At 37.8% G+C, this 25984-nt stretch overlaps 1 protein-coding gene across 2 annotated transcripts in view; it reads left to right on the top strand.

Moving 5' to 3' along the window:
* Window positions 1-22598, top strand: part of LOC123859532 (inactive tyrosine-protein kinase transmembrane receptor ROR1) — a 478330-nt gene extending 455732 nt beyond the window's left edge. The window contains exons 12-15 of one of the 2 annotated variants that reach the window (XM_054512827.2): window positions 861-949; window positions 7391-7472; window positions 17015-17109; window positions 22290-22598. In XM_054512827.2, coding sequence (XP_054368802.1) covers window positions 861-949; window positions 7391-7472; window positions 17015-17109; window positions 22290-22477 — 454 coding nt within the window. In that variant the 3' untranslated portion in view covers window positions 22478-22598. Of the gene's footprint in view, window positions 1-860; window positions 950-7390; window positions 7477-17014; window positions 17110-22289 lie in introns of those variants that run through there. The other variant, XM_045897499.3, reaches the window with a different exon arrangement.
* The last annotated feature ends 3386 nt before the right edge of the window (window positions 22599-25984 follow it).

Here is a 25984-nt window from a genome sequence, read left to right as displayed (position 1 = left end):
AATATTTAAGGTACCTACAATTCACCTATAAAAATTAATGCTGGTGTACTCATTCTAACTGAAAAGTTGCTGCTTCCTCCAAAGAGCTAAGAACTTCAAATGGAAACCGGACATAAGGTCTTTTATGTCTGATGTTTCAGCATCTACTTAAGCCAGCTAATTGGTGATTTCACATGTCTGAAAAACAGCCCAAAGAAACATTTTGTTTGTAGAGCATTGAGAATCTCTGCAATTAAATTGTTTGTAGGAAAAAAATTAGAAATGCAGTTATTTAAGTGACTGTTTCGCAGTTCAATATTTTATTATCTTTGCTCTTCCATTAGGATAGAGTAATATTAGTACAGGGAAGGATAAGTGTAGGCAGGATTGTTAGAAGAGTTGGTTTTTTCCTTCTATGAAAATGACCAGATTCTGTGTGAAAATTAAACTGGTCTCAATTCTGGTGTTTTACTTTTCCTCATAATAAAAAGGAAATAAAAGTGATTTTACTGAAATTTGGCATAGATATTTAAGAAAACTGTTTATTGTAGAAAGAAAAGAAGTGCAAATATGATGCTTTTATTAAAATCCTTTTTTAATGTTAGTCATGAAAGGCAGATATCTTAAACTTGTATTTTTCTTTTTATAATATACACATGGGTGTACATTTTTAACATTTATTTTGAAATATGTTTTGGAGAGTTTTTCTTTTTTGTGATTTGTATGTGTTAGTGGAGAAATTGATAGATCATTTGTTAGAAATGGCAAATCAGTTTAATGTCTTATGGCAGGATATTGTTATCTGAAACAATCTACTCTGACAAAATAATTTTAAAAAGGAAACTTGCCAATACTCATCTGATTTCAATGTATATTTTCAGATCAACTAAAGCAATCTCATTTAATGATTACTACAAGACATGGTCCGGAATAGCAACATCAAAAGCCACAGAATACTATAGAAGTCCATGTAAGGTGGTCTAGCCTTATCTTTTGTCCTTTTGTGTATATTAATCTCCTAATTATTCTCAACTTGTCTTGCTTTCAAAGACTAATTGACATATATTTATAATCAGAAGGTGATAAACTTCTCTGTTACCTTTATATATGAAACATTCAACAACTCTTAATTTAGTTCCTCTTTTGTATAGAGTCCTGGACTGAAGCCTCATTCAAAGTCAGAAAGAAACATAGACAGTTGGAGGAATAAAAGATGACGTTCTCAATCTTATGAGACTTACTTTACTCCACCCCGAGACATGGAACCTTCATAGCAGGAGGAGCCTTTTTGATTCTAAACACAATTATCCTCAAAGCCAGAGAAAGTATTAAGTAGAAAGATAGCAAGAAAACATATGAACCTAGAGCTTTCAATTATATCAGTCTAAGGAAAAAATCACATATATTAGGAGCTAAAAAGACAGAAGGGGAGAGTTGGACAACTTTCTGTCCCATCTAATTGAATCTTTAGTGTGCTATTTCATGATTTAGATCCAAGTAAGTTATCCAGTCTGCTGCCCTGCTATCCTGCTGAAATGGAGCATTCAGAAGTGACCCATGACTTCCTAACTCCCAAGTTCAATGATAACTTTTTAGCCTTTATCTTACTTGTACTCTTTTTTGCTATGCTACCTGCCAGTAATTCCCAAAGCCTCATCACTGGTCAGGCCCTCTTCTGAATTCTGCATGCATATTTACAACTGTCCATTGGACTTTCACCTACATGGGTTTCAGGCATCTCCTACTTAAGATGTCCCAAAGTTAATTCACTATCTTGCCCCAAAACCTATCCTCCCACCATTATCACCTCCCTTGGTTAGTGCTAGATCACCATTATTGCATTTACTTGTCTAAACCAAAATCATAGACACTTCTTAGAGCTCTTTACCTGCCAAATTAAGCCTTGTTTACTTTATCTCCTACAACATTAGGAGTGTTTCCATCCCCACTCCACCCTGATGACCACTGCTTTAATCTGTGGTCTCACTGAATTTCATCTCATTATTGTGATAGTCTCATATTTGGTTTCAATAGAACAAAATATCACCAAAAAAGTTTGTAGTTTTAAGGCACAAATTAGAGCAAAAAGTAATGCCAAGCTTAACAAATATTTAAAAATAAATTAGATCAGTAACTTCTAAGAAATTACATGTTCTTTCAGGATGTTGGGTATTATTTTTTGATCACCCATTACCTTCCTCACTAATCATAGATTAGTGGTTATGAAAAATTATTAAGGTGCTTAAAGAAACACAATCTTTGGCAACACTATCAGTATAAAGAATTTTATTACTTTTGATGCCAGAGTACATGAGTATTTATTTCATTTCATAGATTTTTGGTTGGGTGCTGCCTAGTCAACTCAGCAAACACATCTTGAGTACCTCCTGTGTGGAAACACTGAGGAACTCAGATGGGCTCCAGGAGGCAGGAACCCTTAACAAACAAGGCGTCCAGAGGCAGTTGGCACAGTCTAGGGAAAGACTCAGCATCCAACTCCTTCAACCACAAAACAAACCAAGAAAATGGTGTCTTATGGAATAGCATGTAAATATATAGAAGCATTTGGAAACTTCAAACTGCTAAGAAAAACAAATAGAAGCACATGCCAGAACTTCAGGGAATTTGGAAATGATTGTCTTGCAATAAAAAACAATTAAAAATGGAAGGAAATAATGAAGTACCACTGACTGCAGTTTCTTCTTCAAAAGAGTTAATACTAAAATGTTTAATTTGGTTCTCATTTCCATGGTTATCACTACTTAGTATGTAATTTATCCCCTTTTGCAAAGGCAATAGCTTTAGTGGCTGCCTCTAGCCCAGAAGAATTTCTGAGACTGATTCTAGCCCTTGGTGCAAGATTTCACAATCACCCTGCCTGTTCTTCCCCTAGGGATTTGTTATAAGAATGTTTCAGGAGCTTTCCTTTAATAATAACCAGCACTTAATTTTTAAAAATTAAATTTAAACCTTACATGTGCTGCTGGCCATTTTGTTTTTGGATAATTCAGCTGGATGAGATCCAATACTATTTTTTAACAGCCTAATTTCCTGGCAATAATAAAGATGAAGTTTTGAGATTATAGAATGCTTCTTCAGCTACTGAGAAATAAAAGGGAAACTTCTAATAACTTCAGTTTCTACAGTTACATTCTTTTTTAAAAATTTATTTTATTTTTTTTAGAGAGACGTAGGGGCAGGGGGGAGAGAGAATCTTAAGCAGTCTCCACTCCCAGCTCAGAGTCCAACACAGGGCTCAAGCTCACAGCCCTGAGATCATGACCTTAGCTGAAATCAAGAGTCGGATGCTTAACCAGCTGAGCTACCCAGGTGCCCCTCTACAGTTACATTCTTATCACTGCAAAGATTATGAAACTCTTGTGCATATTTTTAAAAGCTTTTTTATTCATACTGATGAGTGGTTATATTTTGATTTGGGGTATTAACTCTTTTCCATATCTTTGTGCTACAAATCCACCCATAGTCATGTGTGCCATAGTAATAGTAAGTTTATTCATGTACAATACAGTTTACAAAGTATACTCTGTATTGTTTTTTAATCATCCTCATCTTAATCTTTTATTCATTTGTCAACCAATGTTTACTGAATGCCTAATATATGTCATGCATAGTAGTATATCAAGCCTATGAACCAGGCATCATTATTATTATTATTACTCTGTCTTAGAGATGAGAAAACCAAGACCAAGAGAAGCTAAGTAATTTACCTAAAGTCACACAGGTAAGAGGGGATATTATATATTGGTAAAGAGTATAAATTCTAGAGCCAGATTGCTGAGATTTAATTCTGGCTCTGCTACTTACTAGCTATGTGACCTTGGGTGAGTTTCTTAACCTCTCTGTGTCAGTTCCCTGTCTGTAAAATGAGAATAATTACATCACATATCTCATAGCACTGAAGCAATTAAAATAGTGCCTAGCACATAGTGAGTGCTCAATGAAGGTGGCTGTTATTAGTACAAGTAGGCTGTCACTCTAGGACTTGACCCAGTTCCTCTGACTCCACATCTGTTGCTCTTTTTATCATGCTATACTGCTTCCATAGTGTGGTATAAAAATGCTATCTCTATGTAGCCTGAGATTTAAATTCAAACTCCGAAGTATATGCAGTATATTTTTCAATAATTGTAATTATTAGTTTATAATCATAGGCAATCATATGGGGAAATGTACTGATGATCCACTGTTCTCTGTCCATCAGTATAGAATGGCAAATAAAATTCTGGCAGAGAAAAACCAATACATATGGTTGTGGGCAACAGCACCTTAATGACAGAATATGATCCATAAGGAAATATTTATGTTAAAGGGAAAAGAATTCCTTCAGACCAGTGTACCCTGTAATACTGAGTGGAGGCTTCTTGGTGTTGGTTTGCTGTCATCAGACAGACCAGACACCCTGAAACATCATGGGGATGCTTGCTTTCACCCTAAAAGACTTCCCTTCTTTGAGTCTTTGAGCTAGAAATAAGGGCAAGTGTCTCCAGAATGCATTTAGATGCAAGAGGCAGCATCACCTCATTCTAATGCAGTGGTTCTCAGTCTTTACCGCTTATTAGAACCACCAGAGGAACTTGTAAAAATTCCCGTGTAAAAGGCACCCCCCCAGACTGACATCAGGATCTCTGGGGGCAGGGGCTGGCAGTAGTCAAGTTTTTAAAGGTCCCCAGGTGATTACAATGTGCAACCAAGGTTGAAAAGGCTGCAGTGGGAAGAGCATGAGGTTGGAAGTTAGAGACTCCATAGCTCTGTACTGCTTCTGCCACATACAGTTAAGTGAATTTAGGTTAGTCATTTAACTCTTTGTGCCTCGTTTTTCATTTCTTTTCATTGACAGAAGCATTCCACTCTATTTTAAGTTGCTCTGTGGTTAGTATGAGATAACATGTCTGAAAATAAAACATCCTAAGGCAAGTTGATGCTATTATGTTTCTTTGGATGTGACAGTCCCAGCAGCAGAAGAAAAATTTAGATCAACCTATACAGATGTTGGACAAGAGATGTGCCATGGAAAAAACAAAGTGAAGGTGATGTACAGTAATCCTTAGAAGGAAGGGAAGAAATAAGTGTATTATGGAGCCAACAGAAGATGATTTTTTACCACAGACTACAAAACTGCCACAAAGACGAGATATGGTCATGATGGGGAATTTCAGCTTCAAAAACTTCTGACAAAATTTCACTGGTCCTTTCCTCCTTCTTGCTCTCACGCGCCCCCTACCCCTGCATTATTGCCCTCCTATCCACCATCCCTCATTGAGCATCTTCCATGTCTAGACAATGGGCTGTGTGTTAGAGACAACATACATATTATGCTAAGCTTTTTAAGAAGTTTATGGTCAGATGGTAGAATGGTGAATGAAAAAATTATAGGGATAAAATAGGAAGCATTAAAATAAAAGTCTGTACAAATACTGTGGCATTTTTCATCTCTCAGAGAAAGCAATGAAGAAGATGAGTCAATGATATAAAATTAATGGAAATATTCAGGAAGGATGACCATACCATTTGGTGTTTCATAACATATAAGGAAGAAACTAATGCACATATTCAAACAGAAAATGTAGGAAAGGTGATTTCAAAAAAATTAAGGAAATGTATGAATTAATCTTGAATAGAAACCTCAAATTTAAATTTTGTCTAAGTGGTAATGAATAGTCCCAATGAGAAGACATTAATCAATTTTCTGTTTGTTCATCTGTAAAGTGTATATTGTAATGGTAACCACTGCTTACCTACTTTACAGGTGTCCAATGTGTAGGAAGAACTCTATTAATATTAGTACTATAATCATCTAAAGGAAATAATGAGACCTAAGAACCCTAGGGAGCTCAGATTTGCTTCCTTAATAAGGAATGGAGGAGCATAAGTCTAAATACTAACAAAAAGAATATTAATAAAGGCTATAAGAATATGTATGTAGAGGTGCCTGGGTAGCCCAGTTGGTTAAGTGTCTGCCTTCAGCTCAGGTCATGATCCCAGGGTCCTAGGATTAAGCTCCATCCAGGGCTCCCTGCTCAGTGGGGAGTTTGCTTTTCTCCCTCTGCTCCTCCCCTCACTTGTGCTCTCTCAAATAAAATAAATAAAATCTTTAAAAAAAAAAAGTGTATGTATGTGTATTTGTGTTTGAAGGAAGAAAAAAAAGACAGGAACATTGCTGGTGAAAATTATATAATATTAATAGAAGAAAATGAGAACTATTCAGTTTAAATGTTTCTATCAATGACATATTTCATCAGGCTAGCAGAGGTTAATCAATCATTGTTTAGAGGGAAGCTCCAGATAAAGGTAAGTCTGGTGGAGAGCATCTAGTTGGTTAAATTGTTCAAGACTATAAACCCAGAACAATTACAAGAAACAGGGAAATGATAGATAGATAGATAGATAGATAGATAGATAGATAGATAGATAGATAGATGATAGATAAGGTGTGTGTGTGTGTGTGTGAGATCTGGCTTTCAATAAATTTTATGTTAATTTGATTGAAGGCATAAGGCTTATAATTAACCACAGACATATGTGCCAGTGGTGTAATGTGATTTCCAGAAAATCCTACTACAGATCTGAGATGAATTGATAGAAGTGTAGCACACAGGTCAAGGGAGGTAGTAACCCACTTACACCTTTGCTATTCAAAAGAAATCAAGATCCTGAGCCAGTTCTGGATGTGAACTTTAATAGGAACATTAACAAAGTTTACCACCAGGATGGTGAGGATGGTTAGGTCTCTAGAAGCCATGTCTTAAGATGAAGTTGAGGGAACTGAGGCTGTTCTGAGAGCTATCTTCAAATATTAGAAGGGCTCTCTCCCATGGGGAAAGGATGAACCTAGTTAGTATTGCTCCAGAGGTCAGAACTAGGACGAGTGGAAACTCAGCACTCAGATTAAGAAAGACATTGTGACCTTACTGTCTGGCAATGGAACAGGCAGTTTCCCAACAACAGGGAAGTCTTCTGTCATTGGCAAGGGATTCATTCAGAGGCTGGATTGGGTGATCATCCAATTGATCCATCCGTTGAAAATTCTTTGTGGAAGATCAAGACCTATAATGTCACTTCCAACTCCAAGATTTTATTTTTTCACTTGTAGTGAGTGTGGTGTTAAACTGTGGTGTCTGTAGTTTCTATATGAGTTATTTTAACACCTTCTTCATTACTATAAATGATATATAAACAAATGTTATTATAATGAAAACTTTGAAGATAAATCTACTTGTTTCAAAGTTCAAGTAAAAGGAAGAAATTCGTAAAGTGAGCATTGTAGTATGACTTGAACTATATAGTGTACATCATTGCCATATATCGACTTGATGAAAAGTAAATTATTTTAAACTTTGAACTATTATTAAAGAATGCACACACAGCTCCTTTTTCAAAACTCTAATTTCAGTGCTTGAAGATCCAAATTTTGTTGTAGAGTATTGTAAATGGAAGAAAGCTGAATTAAAACATCCTAAAGAATGGAATTTAAAGTAAGTACTTTGTATTAACTTAAATATCATTTTACTTTCTACTGTCTAACTGAATCATCAGAAGAAATCTTTGGAAATAACAATGGATGCCTTTTTCTAAACATAAGAACAAGAATTAGACATATAATTTTTTTCCTTTCCTATGAACCCAGGTGGGAAACATCTTTGCTACTATTAACCTTAAAAATGTAAATTATTTGACCAGCAAAAATGGGTTTATTCAGGAATAGCAGAGAATAGCAATTTGGGATTTGCAAGCTAGGTCAAAACCACAGGGCAAGTCCAAGAAATTAGGAAGAGGAATGTCACTTTATAGAGAAAGAAGAAGTTGGGAAGAGTTGTTTTGAAAGGAAGTCCATGGGAGAAAAGCAAGTGTTCAGAATGATGCCTGTTTGTCATTGGCTGAGTTGCTGGAGTAGTCAGTTTCTTACAGGAGATGCAATGTACATCTTTCCCTGTTGCTATTTGTGACCGAGGATTTTGAGGATTCTTTTCTGTTGATGATTCCTCTGTAATGGACAGTTCTTGTAATTGATGTTGGGTAGTAGGGCTCCACCTTCTGGCCCCCCAACTCCATTTTAGTGAGGGTTCCCTTTATTAATTTTCACCTATTGACTGCCAAAAATAAAGATGGACATGAGGCACAGTGAAGGACTCTCACAATACCCCCTGCATTAATTCTCTTTCGCCCATTCCCATTATCCTTATCAACATATGACTTAGAACTAGGAAAGGGGTGCCTTGGTGACTGTCGGTTAAGCTGTCGACTCTTGATTTCGGTTCCGTTCATGATCTCAGAGTTGTGGGATGGAGCCCCACTTGGGGTTCCGGGCTCAGTGGGGAGTTTGCTTGAGATTCTCTCTCTCCCTCTGCCCCTTTCCCCCACTTGTGCGCATGTGCGCTCTCTTTCTCTCTTAAATAAACTCTCTTAAAAAATTGGAAAAAACAAAACAGAACCCTGTTTATATATCACCAGTTAGCTTTTCATCCTTCTCATAGTTCCAAATATCTTTTCCTCTTCCACAGATTTTTCATTCAGGAACCAAATTATTTCATCTAACGAGGAAGTATATAGTAAAATATGAAATTAAACTATTACAGTATCTCCAGAAATCATTGTCTATTAGACTACATCGAAGGGATCTTAATCTCATCTTTGGTCACTTGAGTCCTAAAGGCAGTTTTTCTTTTTCATCATACTAGAGCAAAGCCCTGTGATGTTGGCTAGGTTATAGTACTTATTTATTCTAGTACGCTTATTTCAAAGTACTCAGTAAATATTCTACACAACACAAGGGGAATTAAAGATCCCTCCTCTTTTTTTGGCATTTACCTTAGTTTTTAGCTCTTTAGCTTGCTAACAAATGGAAATACAGGATTAATAAAAATAATGTGCTGTATTTTGAATTTGTGTAGAAATTGAAGTTCTTAAAAAAAAACATACTTTCCTGTCCTTTAACATCATAATTCAGATTGGGTTTTTCGGTTGGATATTCTTTTTTCAGTTGACGTCTGTGAAAACTTCCCTTCGAGCCAAAGTGGAGAAAAGCTTTTGCATTCGATATTTTTCTGCTTTCCAAATAAATTATAGGCAGTAGAAAAGTTTTTTAAAGCAGAATTTGAAGGCGTACAAGCATGTTTTTTTCTTGAAGCTGTGTTTCAAGTTTCGTTTAGAGTTAAAGAAAGCTACTTAGAATATAAGGTTAATTTTGCTTTGACATGACTTCCTTTTTTATTTCCTTTAACAGACTGCTTTGTTTTATTTATTTGATCATCAATTCATTATGTAATGCCAGCATCCCACAGAACCCCAAATTTAGAAATAGTAGGGCCATGTCATTTTCAACTTATCCATACACTTCTACATATGGCTGAAATAATTGTGAGCTGTTTGAGTGCTAGAACACTTTTCCAAATACATTATTTTGAAGTTGCAGGTCAAATTATCATGTGCATGGTTGACTTGTCAGAATAAAACTCTCACACCTTATGCCATCTGGTGGTTGATGAGAATATATTTAGATCAAATGATAGTTTTTTTCAAATTTTGGAGTTGATTAATTTAAAAACACTAAATAAAGTTTTTGAAAGATATTACATTTAGCTGAATAATTTTATTGTAGCATAAGTGTGCAACAATATGTTGCAAAAATCTAAAGTGTGATGAATCCACTTCTTTTTCAAATAATTATTAGAAGTCTCATGTTCTGTCAAAATACAATATAATAAAGTGGTCAATTCCTAGAGACTCAAGTAGAAAATGTTTGGGCATCTTTGCAAGTGAGTGATTGGTCTATATGTGCATGCAATACAATAATACCATTATGCGTTTCTCTGTTTTAATATTGAAAATGCTTTTTTTGCACTGAAATTTCCTGTTTAAAAAAAAGCCAGAAAATGCAAATTAACAGCCTTTCATCTGCATAGCATTAAGGAAAAAGACCTATCTTTCCTGCTTCATATCCCTCCTCCTACTGTCCTCCCATCTCCTCATCAATCAAGACTCGATTCTTAAGCCACACGAAGTTCTTTTTTCTCACTATTATTTCGGGACATAAGATCTCTTCACCACTTTGTGCCTTCCGCCTGGGATATCTTTCCCAGCAGGGTCTTTGCTGGTGGTCTAGAGTTAGGCTTTGGTCTGAATGAAAAGGTGGAATGTGGAGTCCTTAAGCACAGGGACACGGGAGCCAGACTATCTGAATTTCAATCCTGGCTCTGCCAGTTACCAATGCCTTGATAGGGCAAGGGCAAGTTATTAGATTTCTTTGTGCCTCAGTTTCCTTATCTGTTAAGTGGCAGTGATAACTGTACCCACCCCCCAAGGAGATTGGGAGGATTAATAAATTAATACATGTAAACTTCTTCAAGCAGTATCTCTTTGGTTCACTATTATTCATGCTTTTCCTACTGTGGCCCTAGTTCCATTTTCAGACAGAACACCTTTCTTTGGAGGTAGCATGGGGGGAAAAAGCATGGGCCTTAGGGTCAGACAGATCTTAGAGAAATTCTTACCCACTTTCAGCTTGTTTCCTTATCTGTTAAATAGAGATAACGTGACTTACCTTGCAAAGTTGTTTTGCATTTGCTCTCTTGAGATCATAGATATATAGTCATATAGTGTTGACTTATAGACATTCAACAATTATCAGTTCCTGAGGAAAGGAGGAGACAAAAACCCACACCCCCCAACTTTTCAGAGAATAAATATAGTCTCTGTCAGAAAGAGGTTAAAATTGTAACATTTTCTCCAGTTAGAACACAGGCATGGCCACCTATCATGACCACATTTATTTTATTTATTTATTTTTTTTAAGATTTTATTTATTTGCGAGAGAGAGAATGAGAGACAGAGAGCATGAGAGGGAGGAGGGTCAGAGGGAGAAGCAGACTCCCTGCTGAGCAGGGAGCCTGATGCGGGACTCAATCCCGGGACTCCGGGATCATGACCTGAGCCAAAGGCAGTTGCTTAACCAACTGAGCCACCCAGGCGCCCCATGACCACATTTATTTTAATTCCAGCATACACGTGGTTCTTTTCCCTTTTCAGCCGCTGTGCTCTCTCCTGCCTGGCAAAGTGCATCACAAGGATGGTGTGAAAATCCAGCCCAACATCTCTTTGTGAAAGGAACCCTGAGTCAGGCTTCCACGTCCCCCCATGCTCTCCTTCCATAGCACTCTGTCCCTGTCTCTTTCAGCACCTGTGGTGGAGAAATTCATCAGTTCATGGAGAGTGACCAGGGCAAGGCCATTATTGTGGCTTTCTATTCTCAGCACTTAACACGGTACCCGGCACCTAGCAGGCACGCAGTTGTGTTTGTTGAATGGTACATACTTACCCTGTTGCCCCACTCAATAGGTGAATTAACTGCGAAGACACTTAACTTTTAGAAAAATTAAACGTAGACCCTGACTTGTATTAAGGCCAGTTCTAATAGAAAGATAATGGTTCTATTTGGGGAATTCTAAGAGTGTAGTAGAAGAGTGATTGAAAACTGGAAATATAAATGACTGTTATGAATATTTTATGCAAATTCTTAAGTTGTACACATGTTTTTAGTTAGTATTAATAGGATCCCATTGTCATTATAAGCAGCTCATAAATATTCACGAACTGATCATTTGGTTTGGTCATTTGATCATTTCTAAGGCCTTTTTCCCTCCCCTGTTGCCTTGCCTGTCTCTTAATTATTCATGCAAATGCTTTATTTCTACTAAGACATGGGAAAGAATATGAATCTAGAGACTAATCAGTCGTTTGTGTTTATTTTCTCTGGAGAAAGAATGAAAGATTCAAAACTAGAAGGCAGTGCACGCTGTTTGTTAAATATTCTTCCTTATGCGCATGTAAAACTGACCATGTCATACTCTGTGGCTAATGAGTGCTTATGTGGTAATGGAAATGCCTGTGCCAGTTGCCTAAGCTTTGTCAGACAGCAAGTTATCTAAATAAAAGTTACCAGTTCTGGAGTTTTACATTCTTCGCAGCTTCAGAGGAGAGTATTGCTCTTGTCCATACGTCAGAGGTGCAGAAGGAACAGGAACCAGGTATTCTTTCATTTCCTAATGGAACACCAGCCATGCTGTGGAGTTGACGCCTACACTCTTAAGTGTAACCCCACCGTAGTACCCATCAGCCTCCTGCAAAGCCGAAGCAAGGCAGCTCGCAGGCTGAGTCAAACCACATCCTGTTATACACAGACACAGCTTCAAGACTAAATCCCCAACCTCCCTCTTCACCTGGGTTGTCACCCCTAAATTTCTCCACAGAAAGTCTGGAAACATCGATGTAGATAGTGTCTACAGTTTACTAATGAGAGAAACATGAGATTAACCAACTTGCCCAAAGTTACCGATAAACACATTTTGTATTTGAAAACTAAAACTAAATTATTTCCTACTTTCCTATTAATATATGCTTATTAAAAGCTTAAATTTTTCAGGCAATGTGAAAATATGGTCTAGCCAACTGCAAGCACAGATCAAGTCTACCTTCTGTGGAAAAGGTTTTTTTGGTCCATCTCAAATTCTATTATTAAACAATGTTAGTTCCTTTCTCCTTCATAAAACACTCCTATATTTATAAAATATACTATGGACATAGCTGTACTGTATTTTAAATTAAGGGGTTAATATATATTATTCCTAAGTTCCTATCTGATTTTGCGTTTTAACTCACAAAAATATGGGATTACTATGTTTGATTCCCTTTTCTCCAGTTATATAGAAAACATTTATGCTGAATACATTACTTTAATGTATGTTTGTGCTGTCCTTTCAGGGCTTTTGAAGTTAAACATTATTTTGATAGATTTACATAATTATATATTTAATGCCTTTTTAAGGAGGAATGCTGGCTTTATTTTATTCCCCAAAGATTGAACTGTGAATGCCATCTTGTGGTTAAAGAGAGAATTAACATTAGAATGGGCATTGGAAATGTCCCCTTTAAAAATAGACATGGAAAAAATATATAGGCAAAGGAAAAAAATCCCTTTAAAAAAATGATTTCTGTCAAGCAACTACTTAGTCTCTGCTTGAATGGTTTTAGAGACAGGGAGCTCAGTACTTCAAGGACCATTCAAATAGCTGGAATCTCCTGTATTTCTAGCTCAAATCTAATACCTTATGATACTCAACAATTCTAGATTTCTTTCCTTCACTTAAGATTTTTATTGAGGACTTACTATGTTTTTTATACATTTGTCTGCAAAACCATCCAGAAAATGAGAAATTATCTCCATTTTATAAAGAAGATGTACAGGGTGCCTGGGTGGCTCAGTTGGTTGAGCGACTGCCTTCGGCTCAGGTCATGATCCTGAAGTCCCGGGATCAAGTCCCATGTCGGGCTCCCTGCTCGGTGGGGAGTCTGCTTCTCCCTCTGACCCTTTCCCCTCTCATGCTCTCTCTCACTCTCTCTCTCTCCAATAAATAAATAAAATCTTTAAAAAAAAAAAAAAAGATGTACAGAAAAAGTTAAACAAAAATTCCCTAAGATCGCACAGTCCGAAAGTGACCAAGCTGAAATTCAAATCCAGGCCTGCCAGATGCTACAACCCATGCTTTTATCTATTAGGACCAGCACCAGTTCAGACACTCAGGACCCGGGGATGGCTTTGGATATGGGTAGTAGGCATGGTTCAAGCGGTGATACTGTGGCAGAATATAAAGTGTCTCCACTTGTCCTTGGAAGCAACACAAATAAGACTCTTCTTTTTTTGTGGAATTATCCTTTAACTCTCAGAAAATAGCTATTGTGTCTTTTTCCTACTTCCCGTTTTCTCTTTTTTCAGAATAAACACACCCAGTTCTTTCAACTGTTTTTTTTTAATGAATTCCACATTTTTTATTGTTCACCTTTTATGGGTTTAATTCATTTAATCAACTTTTCTCTCAGAATGTACCCCCAAAACTTTACCATGGATTTCTGGTTGTAGCACAGAATCTGGTGGGGCATTCTATATTATAAACACCATGACTTAAAGCTGCATTCCCCTTCACCTCCAGAAGAGGGATTTTGATAGGAGTCAAAAACACATACTGGGCTTTTTTTTTTTTTTGAGAATTGTTCCTTTGGTTCTGTACCCACATAGAACACTCTTGTGAGGGGTCTCTCTGTCCATTTCCCTCCCTACCTTCCTCTACCCCTCAGCACCCTACCCCACCCCACCCCCAACTGTGATACTTAGATTAGCTTGGGCCTTGGTCTGAGCAGGGGTGAAATTGAGGAGGGCTGTGGTTTCCCAGAGGCCTATTAGATTGTGTTCCACCTGAAGGGACAAACAGGAAGGAAGCCAAGAAGTTCCCTTAGAACAAAAAATCAGATCACTAGATGGAAGGGATACAGTAAGTTTTATGACCCTCCTTATGTACATAAAGCTACTTTCCAAGAACAGGTAGTAACTTACAGTGCTAACAAAATTATTACGAATTTAAGATGAACAAGTATTTGGGTTCCTAGTTTTATTTTTTAACTTAATAATTATGACATCTTCCTTTATAGTCATTTAATTTGTATTTCTTTAGTGACACTAAACTTTTTTTTTTTTAAGATTTCATTTATTTATTTGACAGATAGCGAGAGCAGGAACACAAGCAGGGGGAGTGGGAAAGGGAGAAGCAGGCCTCCTGCCGAGCGGGGAGCCCGATATGGGACTCCATCCCAGGACCCTGGGATCATGACCTGAACCGAAGGCAGACGCTTAACGACTGAGCCACCCAGGCACTCGACACTAAACTCTTTTATCATTTATGTTTTCAATTATATAAAGGCAAATGGTTGAATAAAAAAAATATATTAATACTTGTATAGTTTTTTGAAGACAAAGATTTATCAGTAAGGGATAAAATGTATAAATCAAGTTATGTTTGTTTTTTAGGGGAGTGGGAGGATTAGACGGAGAGGGAGAGAGAGAATCTTTTAATCAGGCTCCATGCCCAGCACGAAGCCCAGTGCAGGGCTCGATCTCACAACCCTGAGATCATGACCTGGGCCAAAATCAGGAGTCGGACACTTAACCGACTGAGCCACCCAGGCACCCCAGTTATGTTATTTTCCAAAATCATATTTGTCCTGAGGAAAATAAGATTCCAATTTTTTGTTGTTTTTGTTTTTTGTGTTTGTTTATTTGTTTTGGTACTCACACAATGGTTACAGAGGGCCAGAAACAGTGTGTGTTCTTGCTAGAGTGCAAGACCTCTTAATTCAAGGGGACATTGAAGAAAGACTTCAGAAGGGTCATGCCTTAGGGCTATATTAGCCCCCCAGTAAAAGCTGTTCTAGACCCATAAGAAAGTTTAAATACAATCCTTGAATATATCAAACTGACTTGTAAGATACTGAACTGCATGCTGGAACAATGAACAACCATATTTAAAAGAATATGTAAGATTCCACAAAAAGTAAAATTTATAATGTCCAGAATCCCAGCCATGCAAATAAGCAGGAAAATATAATCCATAACCAAAATAAAAATCTGTCAATATAAATAGATCCTCAAATAATAGAGATGATGGAATTAGTAGATATGGATTTTAAAGTAGCTATTATTCATCTTATAAAATGTACTCAAGGATTATAAAATGTAATCAAAAACACAAGAAACAAGTGTTGACAAGGATGGGGAGAAAAAGAACCCCTCGTTCACTACTGGTGGGAATGTAAAGTGGTGCAGCCACTGTGGAATAGAGTATGGAAGTTCTTTAAAAAGTTAAAAATATAATTACCCTATGATCCAGTAACTCCTCTACTGGGTATTTACCCAAAGAATATAAAAACAGTAATTCAAAAAGATATATGCATCAATATGTTTACTGTAGCATTATTTACAATAACCAAACTATGGAAGCAGCCCAAGTGGCCATCCACTTATGAATGGATAAGGAAGAGGTGGTATATATATATATATATACACACACACACATACACACACGCGCACACACACACACAGTGGTATATTACCCAGCCATAAAAAAGAATGAAACCTTGCCATTTGAAACAACATGGATGGATCTAGAGAGTACAGGGGTAAGTGACAGAAGTCAGTCAGAGAAAGACAAATCCCATATGATTTCAGTCATGTGGAATTTAAGAAACAAAACAAATGAACAAAGAAAAATAAAGAGAGACAAAAGAAACAGACTCTTAACTATAGAGAACAAACGATGGTTCCCAGAGGGGAGGTGGGCAGGGGGGTGGGGGGGTATGGTGAAACAGGTGAAGAGGGTTAAGAGTACATTAAGAGTACACTAATCACGAGGATCACTGAGTAATGTATAGAATCGTTGAATCACTATATTGTACACCTGATACTAATATAACACTGTATATTAATTATACCTGAATTTAAAAACATAAAATAAAAAGAAACAAACAAAATAAAGTCAGCATTACCTCAATAACAAAACCAGACCGTACCAGAAAGAAAATAAAAACCCCATTACAGATAAATACACCTCATATACATTGATGCAAATATTTTAGCTAATTAAATCCCATTGTATAATTATCATAAATAACATAAATATATAATTATATAATAAATAATTGTGATGATTATACATGACCAAGTGGGGTTTATGTCAGGAATGTAACCTTGGTTTAATATTTGAAAAATTCGGACAATATAAAATAGAATAAGAAAGAAGAATCATATATCATCTCAATAAGTGAAGAAAATTTCAACATCCGGTTCCTAATTTAAAAAAAAAAAAAATCAACCTCCAGAACGGTGAGAGAATAAACTTGTTATGGAAGCCCTAGGAAACAAATGCACCTTGCTTTACCAGTTGAAGCTTTCATTACTTTTACAGTATTTATCTTACACCATATTTGTTTTTGTAATGACTATTCTGCTAGGAAACATACTGGAATAATTTCCATTGACCATTGCACTAGTGAACACTCAGAATGGTACCACAATCAAACCCCGCTACTCTGCTTGTCTGTCTGATTTAATATGTTTGCCTCATCTTTCTCAAAAGTAATGTACACTTCCCAGAATTCACTTGGAAATTTAGATGACTTCTTTTCTTCATTCTAGGTATGCTGCTTCCATGGCTCGGCTGGCTAGAGAAAGTAGAAGGCCTTCCAAAGTCAATTATCCAACTGAAAGATTTCATCTCTGCCCAACTCCAAGTACATTGAGTTCAGCCTATTTGTTTTGCTTTGTTTTTAGAACTAAAGTATTAGTCATAATAATAGATGTAAATTTTTTTCAGTTCAGATAAATATAAATCTGTGAGGCCTAATCTTGTGTTCTCCTTCTAAGGTTGCTTTAACTCTTTCTGACTAACCAAATAAATTCAGTAAATTATTTACATAGGAATTGGAACTTGGAAAAAAATTGAATTACTTACGCTTTGAAGCTCACCACCCTTTAATAGGTTAATGTACAATTTGAAAATCTAAGGATAGGGGCGCCTGGGTGGCTCAGTTGGTTAAGCGACTGCCTTCGGCTCAGGTCATGATCCTGGAGTCCCTGGATCGAGTCCCGCATCGGGCTCCCTGCTCGGTGGGGAGTCTGCTTCTCCCTCTGACCCTCCTCCCTCTCATGCTCTCTGTCTCTCATTCTCTCTGTCTCAAATAAATAAATAAAATCTTTTAAAAAAAAAAAATCTAAGGCTAAGTTTCCAGGTGTATAAAGGCATTCAAAACAAGAAAAACACCAAATAAACTGATCCCTAAAGATCACTGTAGACTCAGAGATATATGCAATATGGCTGAGAAGAAAGGAATAATGTTGGTTGAATTGTTTTTGGTGATTTTTTTAAAATTAATGTTTTTTAAAGAAATATTTGGGGGATACCTGGGTGGCTCAGTCGCTTAAGTGTCTGCCTTTGGCTCAGGTCATGATTCTGGCCTCCTGGGATTGAGCCCCACATCAGGGAGAGCCTGCTTCTCCCTCTCCCTCTGCCATTCCCCCTGCTTGTGTTCCCTTGCTCTCACTCTCTCTCTCAATAAATAAATATAATCTTAAAAAAAAAATACTTGGGATAAGTTGAGGGAGGGTCTTGAGCAGGAAGAAAGTTGGTAACTTATAATAGAAATCAGCTAGTATAGAGGGGAAAGCAAGACATTTGGGGTCAGAGAACTTGCGTTTAGATACCAGGTCTGTGCAGTTATGAGAAAGGCATTTAACCTCTGAGTTTCAGTTTCTGCATCTTCAGCCAGTACTGAGTACATAGAAGATGTTCAGTAAATACTAGTACCTAATATTCTGCCCTAACACATAGGATTCTTGTGACTAAGTGACTCCATGTATGTAAACATTCTTTGTGAATAGGAAAGGACTAGAAGTCCTAGTTATCACATTTCACTGACCCCCTGTCCTTCAAACACAAGAGCATAGACATGGCAGGCAGAGGCAGCAGCCTTCATTCAGTGGTTTTCCAAGAGCCCTGTTTCCATTATTCTGACTTGCATTTCCCCAGCTCAGATTCTACTTTTCTTCCTCCTTCCTGGTTTGGTGTACCACTTAGACTCCCTCATCTGACTGACCAGCCTCAATCCTCTCTATTCCACTCTGCCGCCTTCTGCATTTCAGGGTACCTGCAAGCCTTGGTGAGAAACGTTGCCTTTTCCAGCCAGACTCTGCTTCCTCCATGAACTCTCTGCTCTCTGCAAACTCTGTCCTCTCCACACCCTCACATCTGTACGAGGGGAAAAGATCTTTTGGTTGAGTTGATGATTACAATAATTCCTGCTCATGCTTTGTCAGACTTCTTTCTACAGCTCACATCTGCTTATGTTTTTCTGAGTCTAAAATCCTTTGTTCTCCATTTCGTTCAGGATAAAATTTATACTCTTTGACATGGCAAAGTCCTTAATGCTCTAATGTCTATCTGCCTTTTCAGTAACGTCTCTTCCCACTCTCCCACTCATACCCTAAACAACACACTCACTCTCTCTCTCTCTCTCCCCCCAAAATAAATAAATAAATCTTTAAAAAAGAACAAAAGAAATATTCACTATCCTGTTCCACCTCCATAGGCAAAATATACTCCCTTGACCCTTGACTTTGAATTTTGCCATGTGACTTGTTTTGATCACTGGACTGTTGGTGGGTATGGTATGCCCGGAGTTTGGGAACAGCTTGCGCAATTTGGCTTGCTCTTTTTCACGTCTGCCACCATCACAAGAGCATGCCTGGACTAGCCTTTGGGTCACAGAGGAAGATGAGAGCCATAGAGCCGGGCTTCCCCAGATAAGCTCCCCAGCCACCCCCAGCCCAGATAAGCCAATCTCTGGTGGACCTGCAAACATGTGATATGGACAAATGCTCACCGCCGAGATGTTGTGGTTGCTTATTATGTCGAAATAGTGAGCTTATACAGCATATGAAAGGGAAGCATGACTCGGTTGAAAAAGGAATGAACTCTGTGCTCCTCTTTTGTAGAGGGGGTTAGCATATCCTAGTTTGCTAATGAGAAAAATACATCAAAGATTTAGGAGGTAGAAGGGAGGCAGAGGCCGTTAATTCCTGAGAAATTGGCAGTTTCCTCAGACTGCAATTTCATGCAACTCTTCACAAACTCCCACTTTACAGATACAATGGATTCACAAATATTTCCATGAACTCTCAATTTTTGTCCCACTTTGGGTGGCTAGGTGTGACAGCTCCTTGCACTGCCCCATGAACTGGTTTTTCCACATCAGGCTAAAGTAGGTAGTGACTGCTTTTCCAGTTCTCCAGCTGTAGCCTTCCAGACTTTCACTCCCCTGCATCTCCCCACACCTGTGTAATCCCTATTTTCTATATTAAACTCCTCATTCTTGTATTAGCTATAGTGCCTCTGTTTTCCTAACTGAACCCAGACTGACACAGAAGTGAATGGATATAAACCATTTGGCAATAATCAGAGCTCACCAGTCAGAATAAATTTTTTTTTTTTTAAGATTTTATTTATTTATTTGACAGAGACAGAGTTAGCAAGAGCAGGAACACAAGCAGGGGGACTGGGAGAGGGAGAAGCAGGCTTCCCGCGGAGCAGAGAGCCCGATGTGGGGCTCAATCCCAGGACCTTGGAATCATGACCTGAGCCGAAGGCAGACGCTTAACGACTGAGCCACCCAGGCGCCCCAGAATAAATTTTAATACCTTTACCAATTAAATTATTTTCAGATTAAAAAATATATATATATATATGAGTTTCCAGAATCCATCCCCAGAAAGGCATACAAACTCTACGGCAATTAGTGTTTGTGCTTTCAGAAGTTATTTTGTTAACATAGTAACAGAATTCCCATCTTTAGTATTGATTCCAACTAGTAAATCCAAGGTTTCTTGGAGGGATTTATAATACTTAAGATTTTCTGGAGGAAGGAAGTTCAAAATAATATTTTTTCTGTGTCATAAGGAAATATTTTTATATTTGTTTTACATTATGGTCAACTACTCTAGCCAGAATTTCTTTTTATGCTTCTGAGGAGGTTTTTATAGTTTGGGGTTTTTTTTTGGTTTTTGGTGGTTTTTTTTTTTGTTTTTGTTTGTTAGTTCTTGTTTTTAACAGAGCAGAAGCTAGAGGGCAAATGGTCAAAGTGATTGACTTTCAGCATTCATTCCTGGCCAACAACTGCTGTCAGCCCATCATGGTAATCCCATTTTCCTTGCCAGGAACTTGCTTAGGAGCAGCGTGTGACACAATTCTGCCTGAGAGGAAGTATGCTGAGGGTTTCAGGGGGTGGTTTTCCTACTCTTAAAAATGAGACTCTGGAGAGAAAGACCCCTTTTTTTCCTCTGGATGTTGCCATGTCTGATGTGAGTACTAGAATGGCTACAGCTCTCTTGCTATGAGTCTGAAGATGAAAACAACCCCAAAGATGGGAAAGCAGATCAGTGGAAAGAACTGGTCCCTTATGATATTGTTGAGTCACTGGATCATTCAGTTCTGCCCTACCTCTGATTTTCCTCTTCTGTGAGATTAAGACATTTGCCTATTGTTTAAACTGGTTTGAATTGGGCTCTGAAGCGCTCATACCCCAAAACATGTAAATTCAGAACAGTCTAAACCTGGTTAAAAAGGACTGGAGTTAGTCTATCAATGATGTGTTCATAGAAAATAAAGTAGGTTTTCTCAAGGGAAAGACAGAATTTACAGTTAAACTAATGAAAGCTAGAGGTAAATATTAAAATACAAAACTAAAAACTCAATCGTTGGAGACCTCAAGATTCTCCTAGGATAAGGGCAGTTGTCTAAACTCATAGCTCTCTACAAGTCTTTCTATAAAACAAAGAGACCAAGAAAACAATTTACTCATAACCCTTGTCCATAGCACAACTAGAAGGCAATGAATATTACAAGGTTTATTGGATATGTAATTGGGGAAATAAACATATGAGACAACAGAATTTGTCCTGGATCCCTTACTAGGCAATGAATTAGGTGGCAACTGTAGCAAAACATAAATAGCATGATTAGGGTTAAACATACCCAAAAAACAAGTTCCCCATGCTGGGTAGAAATACTGAGCAATATAGATACTATATCTATATTCTTCCTTTAAATATAATTAGTTTATTTCCCTATTTACAAGACCTATAGAAAACGATGAATCTTTTTTGCTAGATATAGGAGGCTTTCCTAATCTGGCCTCAGCCTAACTAGCCAGCCCCACCCAACTCTCCACTGTAACCCAGGGATTTGGGATCTGATGGACCTGGAATCAATTCTTATTAGCTGGGTGTCCTTGGACAAGTTACTGTAGGTCACTCAGTCTCAACTTCCTCATCTATAAAATAAGGATAGTAATACCTACCTGTCACAAGGGTCGTATCTAAGTTAAATAATATTATCCACGTAGACTGCTTAGCACAGCAGTTGGCTCAGCATAAATGCTGATGTGTCAACTCTGATTACCTCCAAACCTGTCAAGTCCTCTTATACCTTTGTGCCTTGGTATGTGCTGTGTTCTCAGTCTAGAGTGCTCATACCTTCGTTCTTTGCCCTTCTCTGTTCAGCAAAGTGCCCCTCCTCTGTCAAAATCCAAGCCTGTTTTCACTTACACACAACAGTTCCACCCTTGTGCAGCTGAAGCACTCTCAGATGCTGTTTCCCTTCCACGCCTACCGGTGCTTGGTGGGGACTCAGTAATTACACATTAGATGAATGAACTAACAAAGCATAAAGAAGACTGACCAGAATGGAAGGAATGATTTATGACAAAGTAATTGCAAAATGTAAAATTTAGAGAGTTTTAAAAAGTTGCTTGCATTCACTACCTGATCTTAGGCTCTATCCCAGAAATGCAGGAACACATCTCTTTTTATTGTGTTCCCTGCCATGTCTATTAATTTTTTTTTATATTTCCTCTTATAGTTCAAAATTTTGCTGACTCACAGACTGAAATGGATATTGTCATGAAGACTGGTAGAACAAAGGAGAGGTGGAGGAGTGTAGCTTTACCAAATGATGATAATGCAAATGAGTCATGGGAAGAAGAAGCAGAAGACCTGGTCGCCTGGACCAACACTCTTGATATAGATGTTTTAGAAGATTCAGCCTGATGCTCCAGGATTTAAAACCACAGCTTGGCTTCATGAGGCAACTTTGGAACTTGGATTCCATTTTTTTTGAAGTTGGCCTCATGCTCTCATGTCAAGTACACATTAAAAATATAAGTACAAATCAGTGAATATGTTTCTTTGAACTTTTTGAGCCTCTACTTCATTGTTTGAAGCTAAGTTAACCAAATTTGGGGTATTCATTGTGGCATTTCAATCAATGGTATTACACCCAGAGTTGTTAGGCTATGGGATGCAAGTTTTTGCAGGCAGGGGCAGGATATGAGTCAGGAAGAGGCTGGGATAGGAGGGGAGCACTCGGGAGCTTCAAAGGCTGGACATTAACCAAAGAGAGGGATCTTTACAGATGTCTACATCTGCCTGGTTTAGTGTCATGTTTCCTCCATATTCAGGGGCTGAGATGTCATCCATCTACCAATGTTCCTCTTCTGTTTTCTCCCAGAAAACATGTTCTGTTTCCTCTTGGACCTTATCCCCTCATATTCTCATATCTTTATTTTCTTCCTCTCTTTTTGCTGCATTGTCTCAACCTGAAAATGTACTCGGGTCTCTCCTATTTTAAAATATGTCTCTACCTTTGACCCTATATTTCTACTTCCCTCAGCACTATATTATTCAGGGGCACCTGGCTGCCTCAATTGGTGGAACATGGGACTCTTGATCTCAGGGTTGTAAGTTTGAGCCCCATGCTGGGTGTAGAGATTAAAAATAAAATCTTTAAAAAACAAAAGCAAACACTATATTATTCATATTTTCTCAGTTATGTTTATTGATAACAGTCTATCATTTGCCATCTTTATTTCGTAGGTTCACTTCCCATTTGCATTCCACTGCACAATAAAATCTGTCTTCTGCTTATATTACTTGATTAAAATTCACTAGGATCACCGAAGACTTCCATATTGCCAAACTACAATAGCTACCTTATCTTACTGGACCTCTAGGCTATATTCAATATTGTTGATCACTTCTATCTCGCATTTTTAATGTTTATTGCCTCACCTTTGAAGAGGCTTGTTTTGAGGCCACCTACCTATACACACATCTCTTCCCGCAAACACCATAAATATGTATACATATAAATATGTTAGCTCTATAGAGACATAGATAGATGCCTGACCTTGGATCTAGTTGTTAAATAGGTCTCTCCCTCATTTCTAAAGAAACTGATTTTACTTCCTATGAAAAAAGAAAAAGTTGTTGTATGTACTCTGGCGTCTGGACACTTCCCTGGCTAGCTAGATGTCTTCAAGTCTGCCTGTGGTAGTTCAGACAATAAGGCCCCAAGTGATGGTAGTGCCTAACACTTTCATTCTCCTCCACAGCCAGAACCACAAAGTTCTAGCAGCTATCCCAGATTTTCCCCTCCTTTTGTCAATGCCAAAACACAGAGAAGAGCCAGCTTCATGATCCCGCCCAACTTGATAACAATCAGAGTTATTTTTATACCCAATAAAAAGTACCATTGTGAATGGCCCATCCAATACCTCAATGAAATTATAGAATGTGGTCGAAAGAGGCATTTTACGGATGGTCACACTGATGGAGGCTGGGCCTCTGACTCTTCTCTTGTGGTTTTCTAGGAGGACAAACACGTAGATTGTCAACAGATATACAGCAGTCACCAAGAAATTAAACCCAAAAGGGATCATGACAGTCAACCAAAAATATTTCCTTGATATCAGCTGTCATATATTGTACTTTATTCTTTTCATTTAATCTCTTTCTTCAAAGAACTTATGTTTGTTGCTTTATTTTCTTGCAACCAGAAGACCTGGGGGTAAAAGTGGGTGATGGGGGAAGGACGGGTAGAGAACACATTTTTGGAATAGAGACATTAATCAGTAGAACAGGATAGTTTATTTAATTACCTTCACTATAACTCTGGCCATTCGTTCTGGGTCTTCAATAGGAATTTCCCTTCCATCTCTGGCCCTTGGTGAAAGATTCTTTTGGGTTCCAGCCCAATGCTCTTCTCTATACATTCTTCTTGAAAAATGTTGCCACTGTCAGAGTTTTACCTCCCACACATACTGTCATTCCCTGACCTTTTTTCTACCTGCCTTTAAAGGCATCTTCACTTCAACATCCCCCATGCATCTGAAACTCAACATGCCCGGTTTAAACTCATTTCTCCTCCTCTACCTTCTGTCTCTCGTGTTTCTTTTTCAGTTAATGGAACAATCACAAGATAAAAACTTGGGGATCACTATAGACTTCTCTTTTTCACTTATGGTCAATTGATCACCAAGACTTGCAATATTATCTTTTAGATGTCTCAAATCCATCTTCTCATTCCTGTTCTTACCATTACTTTATATTATGAAGCCCTTTTAATAAATAGGCGGGATTATACTTTTCTTTAAGGACATCATTCACTTTCCTAAAATTCGACAGAGAATCTCCTCTTATTAGAGAATGTCCAAATCACCCACCCTCTCCAACCTCATCCACCACAACTTCCCACATTGTGCTTAATGTTACCAAACTCTGTATGCCTCTCCACATGTAACATGCTCTCCCCTGCCTTTGCTTATGCCACTTTCTCTATCTGGGATGCCTTTTCCCTTCTTCACTTGACTAACTCCTATTCATCTCTTAAAGTGTAATTCACCATTTCCATAAAATCTTCTCTGCATGCCTCAGACCCACCCGAGGCTGGGGTGTCTCGGTCTGTCTCTCTCTCTATTCCTCTCCTGCATATGTGTATGTATGTGTACAGTTATACTATATTGAAATTTTCTGTTTGTGTAATCCAGACTCAGAGATATTTCATAATGTAGGACCCACATACCAACAGTTGCCACAAATCCTCCACCTCATACAAAAGCTCCTGTTTCACTGTCATAGAATCTGCGCTGTTAAAAAATAAACTTGAAAAATTTAGCAAATTGGTGAATTTTAAAGTGACAAAAAGGGAAGCTTTTATTAATAAGCAGGAATACCTTGAAAGAGTTGATTCTGAAAAAAGATGCTAGATTTTTTAAAACAGCTTTAGTAAGGTATGATTGACATACAATAAATTGAACTATTTAAAGTGTCCAATTTGATAAATTCTGACACTCATGTAATCATCACTACTATTAAGATTGTGAACCCATCTGTCACCCCCCAAAGTTTCCTCATACCTCTTTGTAATACCTCTCTTCTGCCCGGGCACTTCCTGCCTTCACTTCTCATTTCCAGGCAATCACTGATATGCTTCCTGTCATTATAGATTATTGTGAATTTTCTACATTTTTATGTAAATAGAATCATACTGTAAATACTTGTTTTTGCCTAGCTTCTTCCACTCAGCATTATTTTGAGATTGATTCATGCTTTATATATATATATATTTTAAAGATTTTATTTATTTGAGAGAGAGAGAGTGAGAGAGAGCATGAGAGGGGAAGAGGATCAGAGGGAGAAGCAGACTCCCCACTGAGTGGGGAGCCCGATGTGGGACTCGATCCTGGGACTCCAGGATCACGACCTGAGCCAAAGGCA

Source organism: Mirounga angustirostris, unplaced genomic scaffold, assembly GCF_029215605.1.
Source record: "Mirounga angustirostris isolate CCGP_5_RB_7025 unplaced genomic scaffold, mMirAng1.0.hap1 SCAF_4, whole genome shotgun sequence".
Taxonomy (NCBI): Eukaryota; Metazoa; Chordata; class Mammalia; order Carnivora; family Phocidae; genus Mirounga; species Mirounga angustirostris.
The sequence above is the reverse complement of the archived record's forward strand: the minus strand, read 5'-3'. Positions and strand labels throughout refer to the sequence as shown.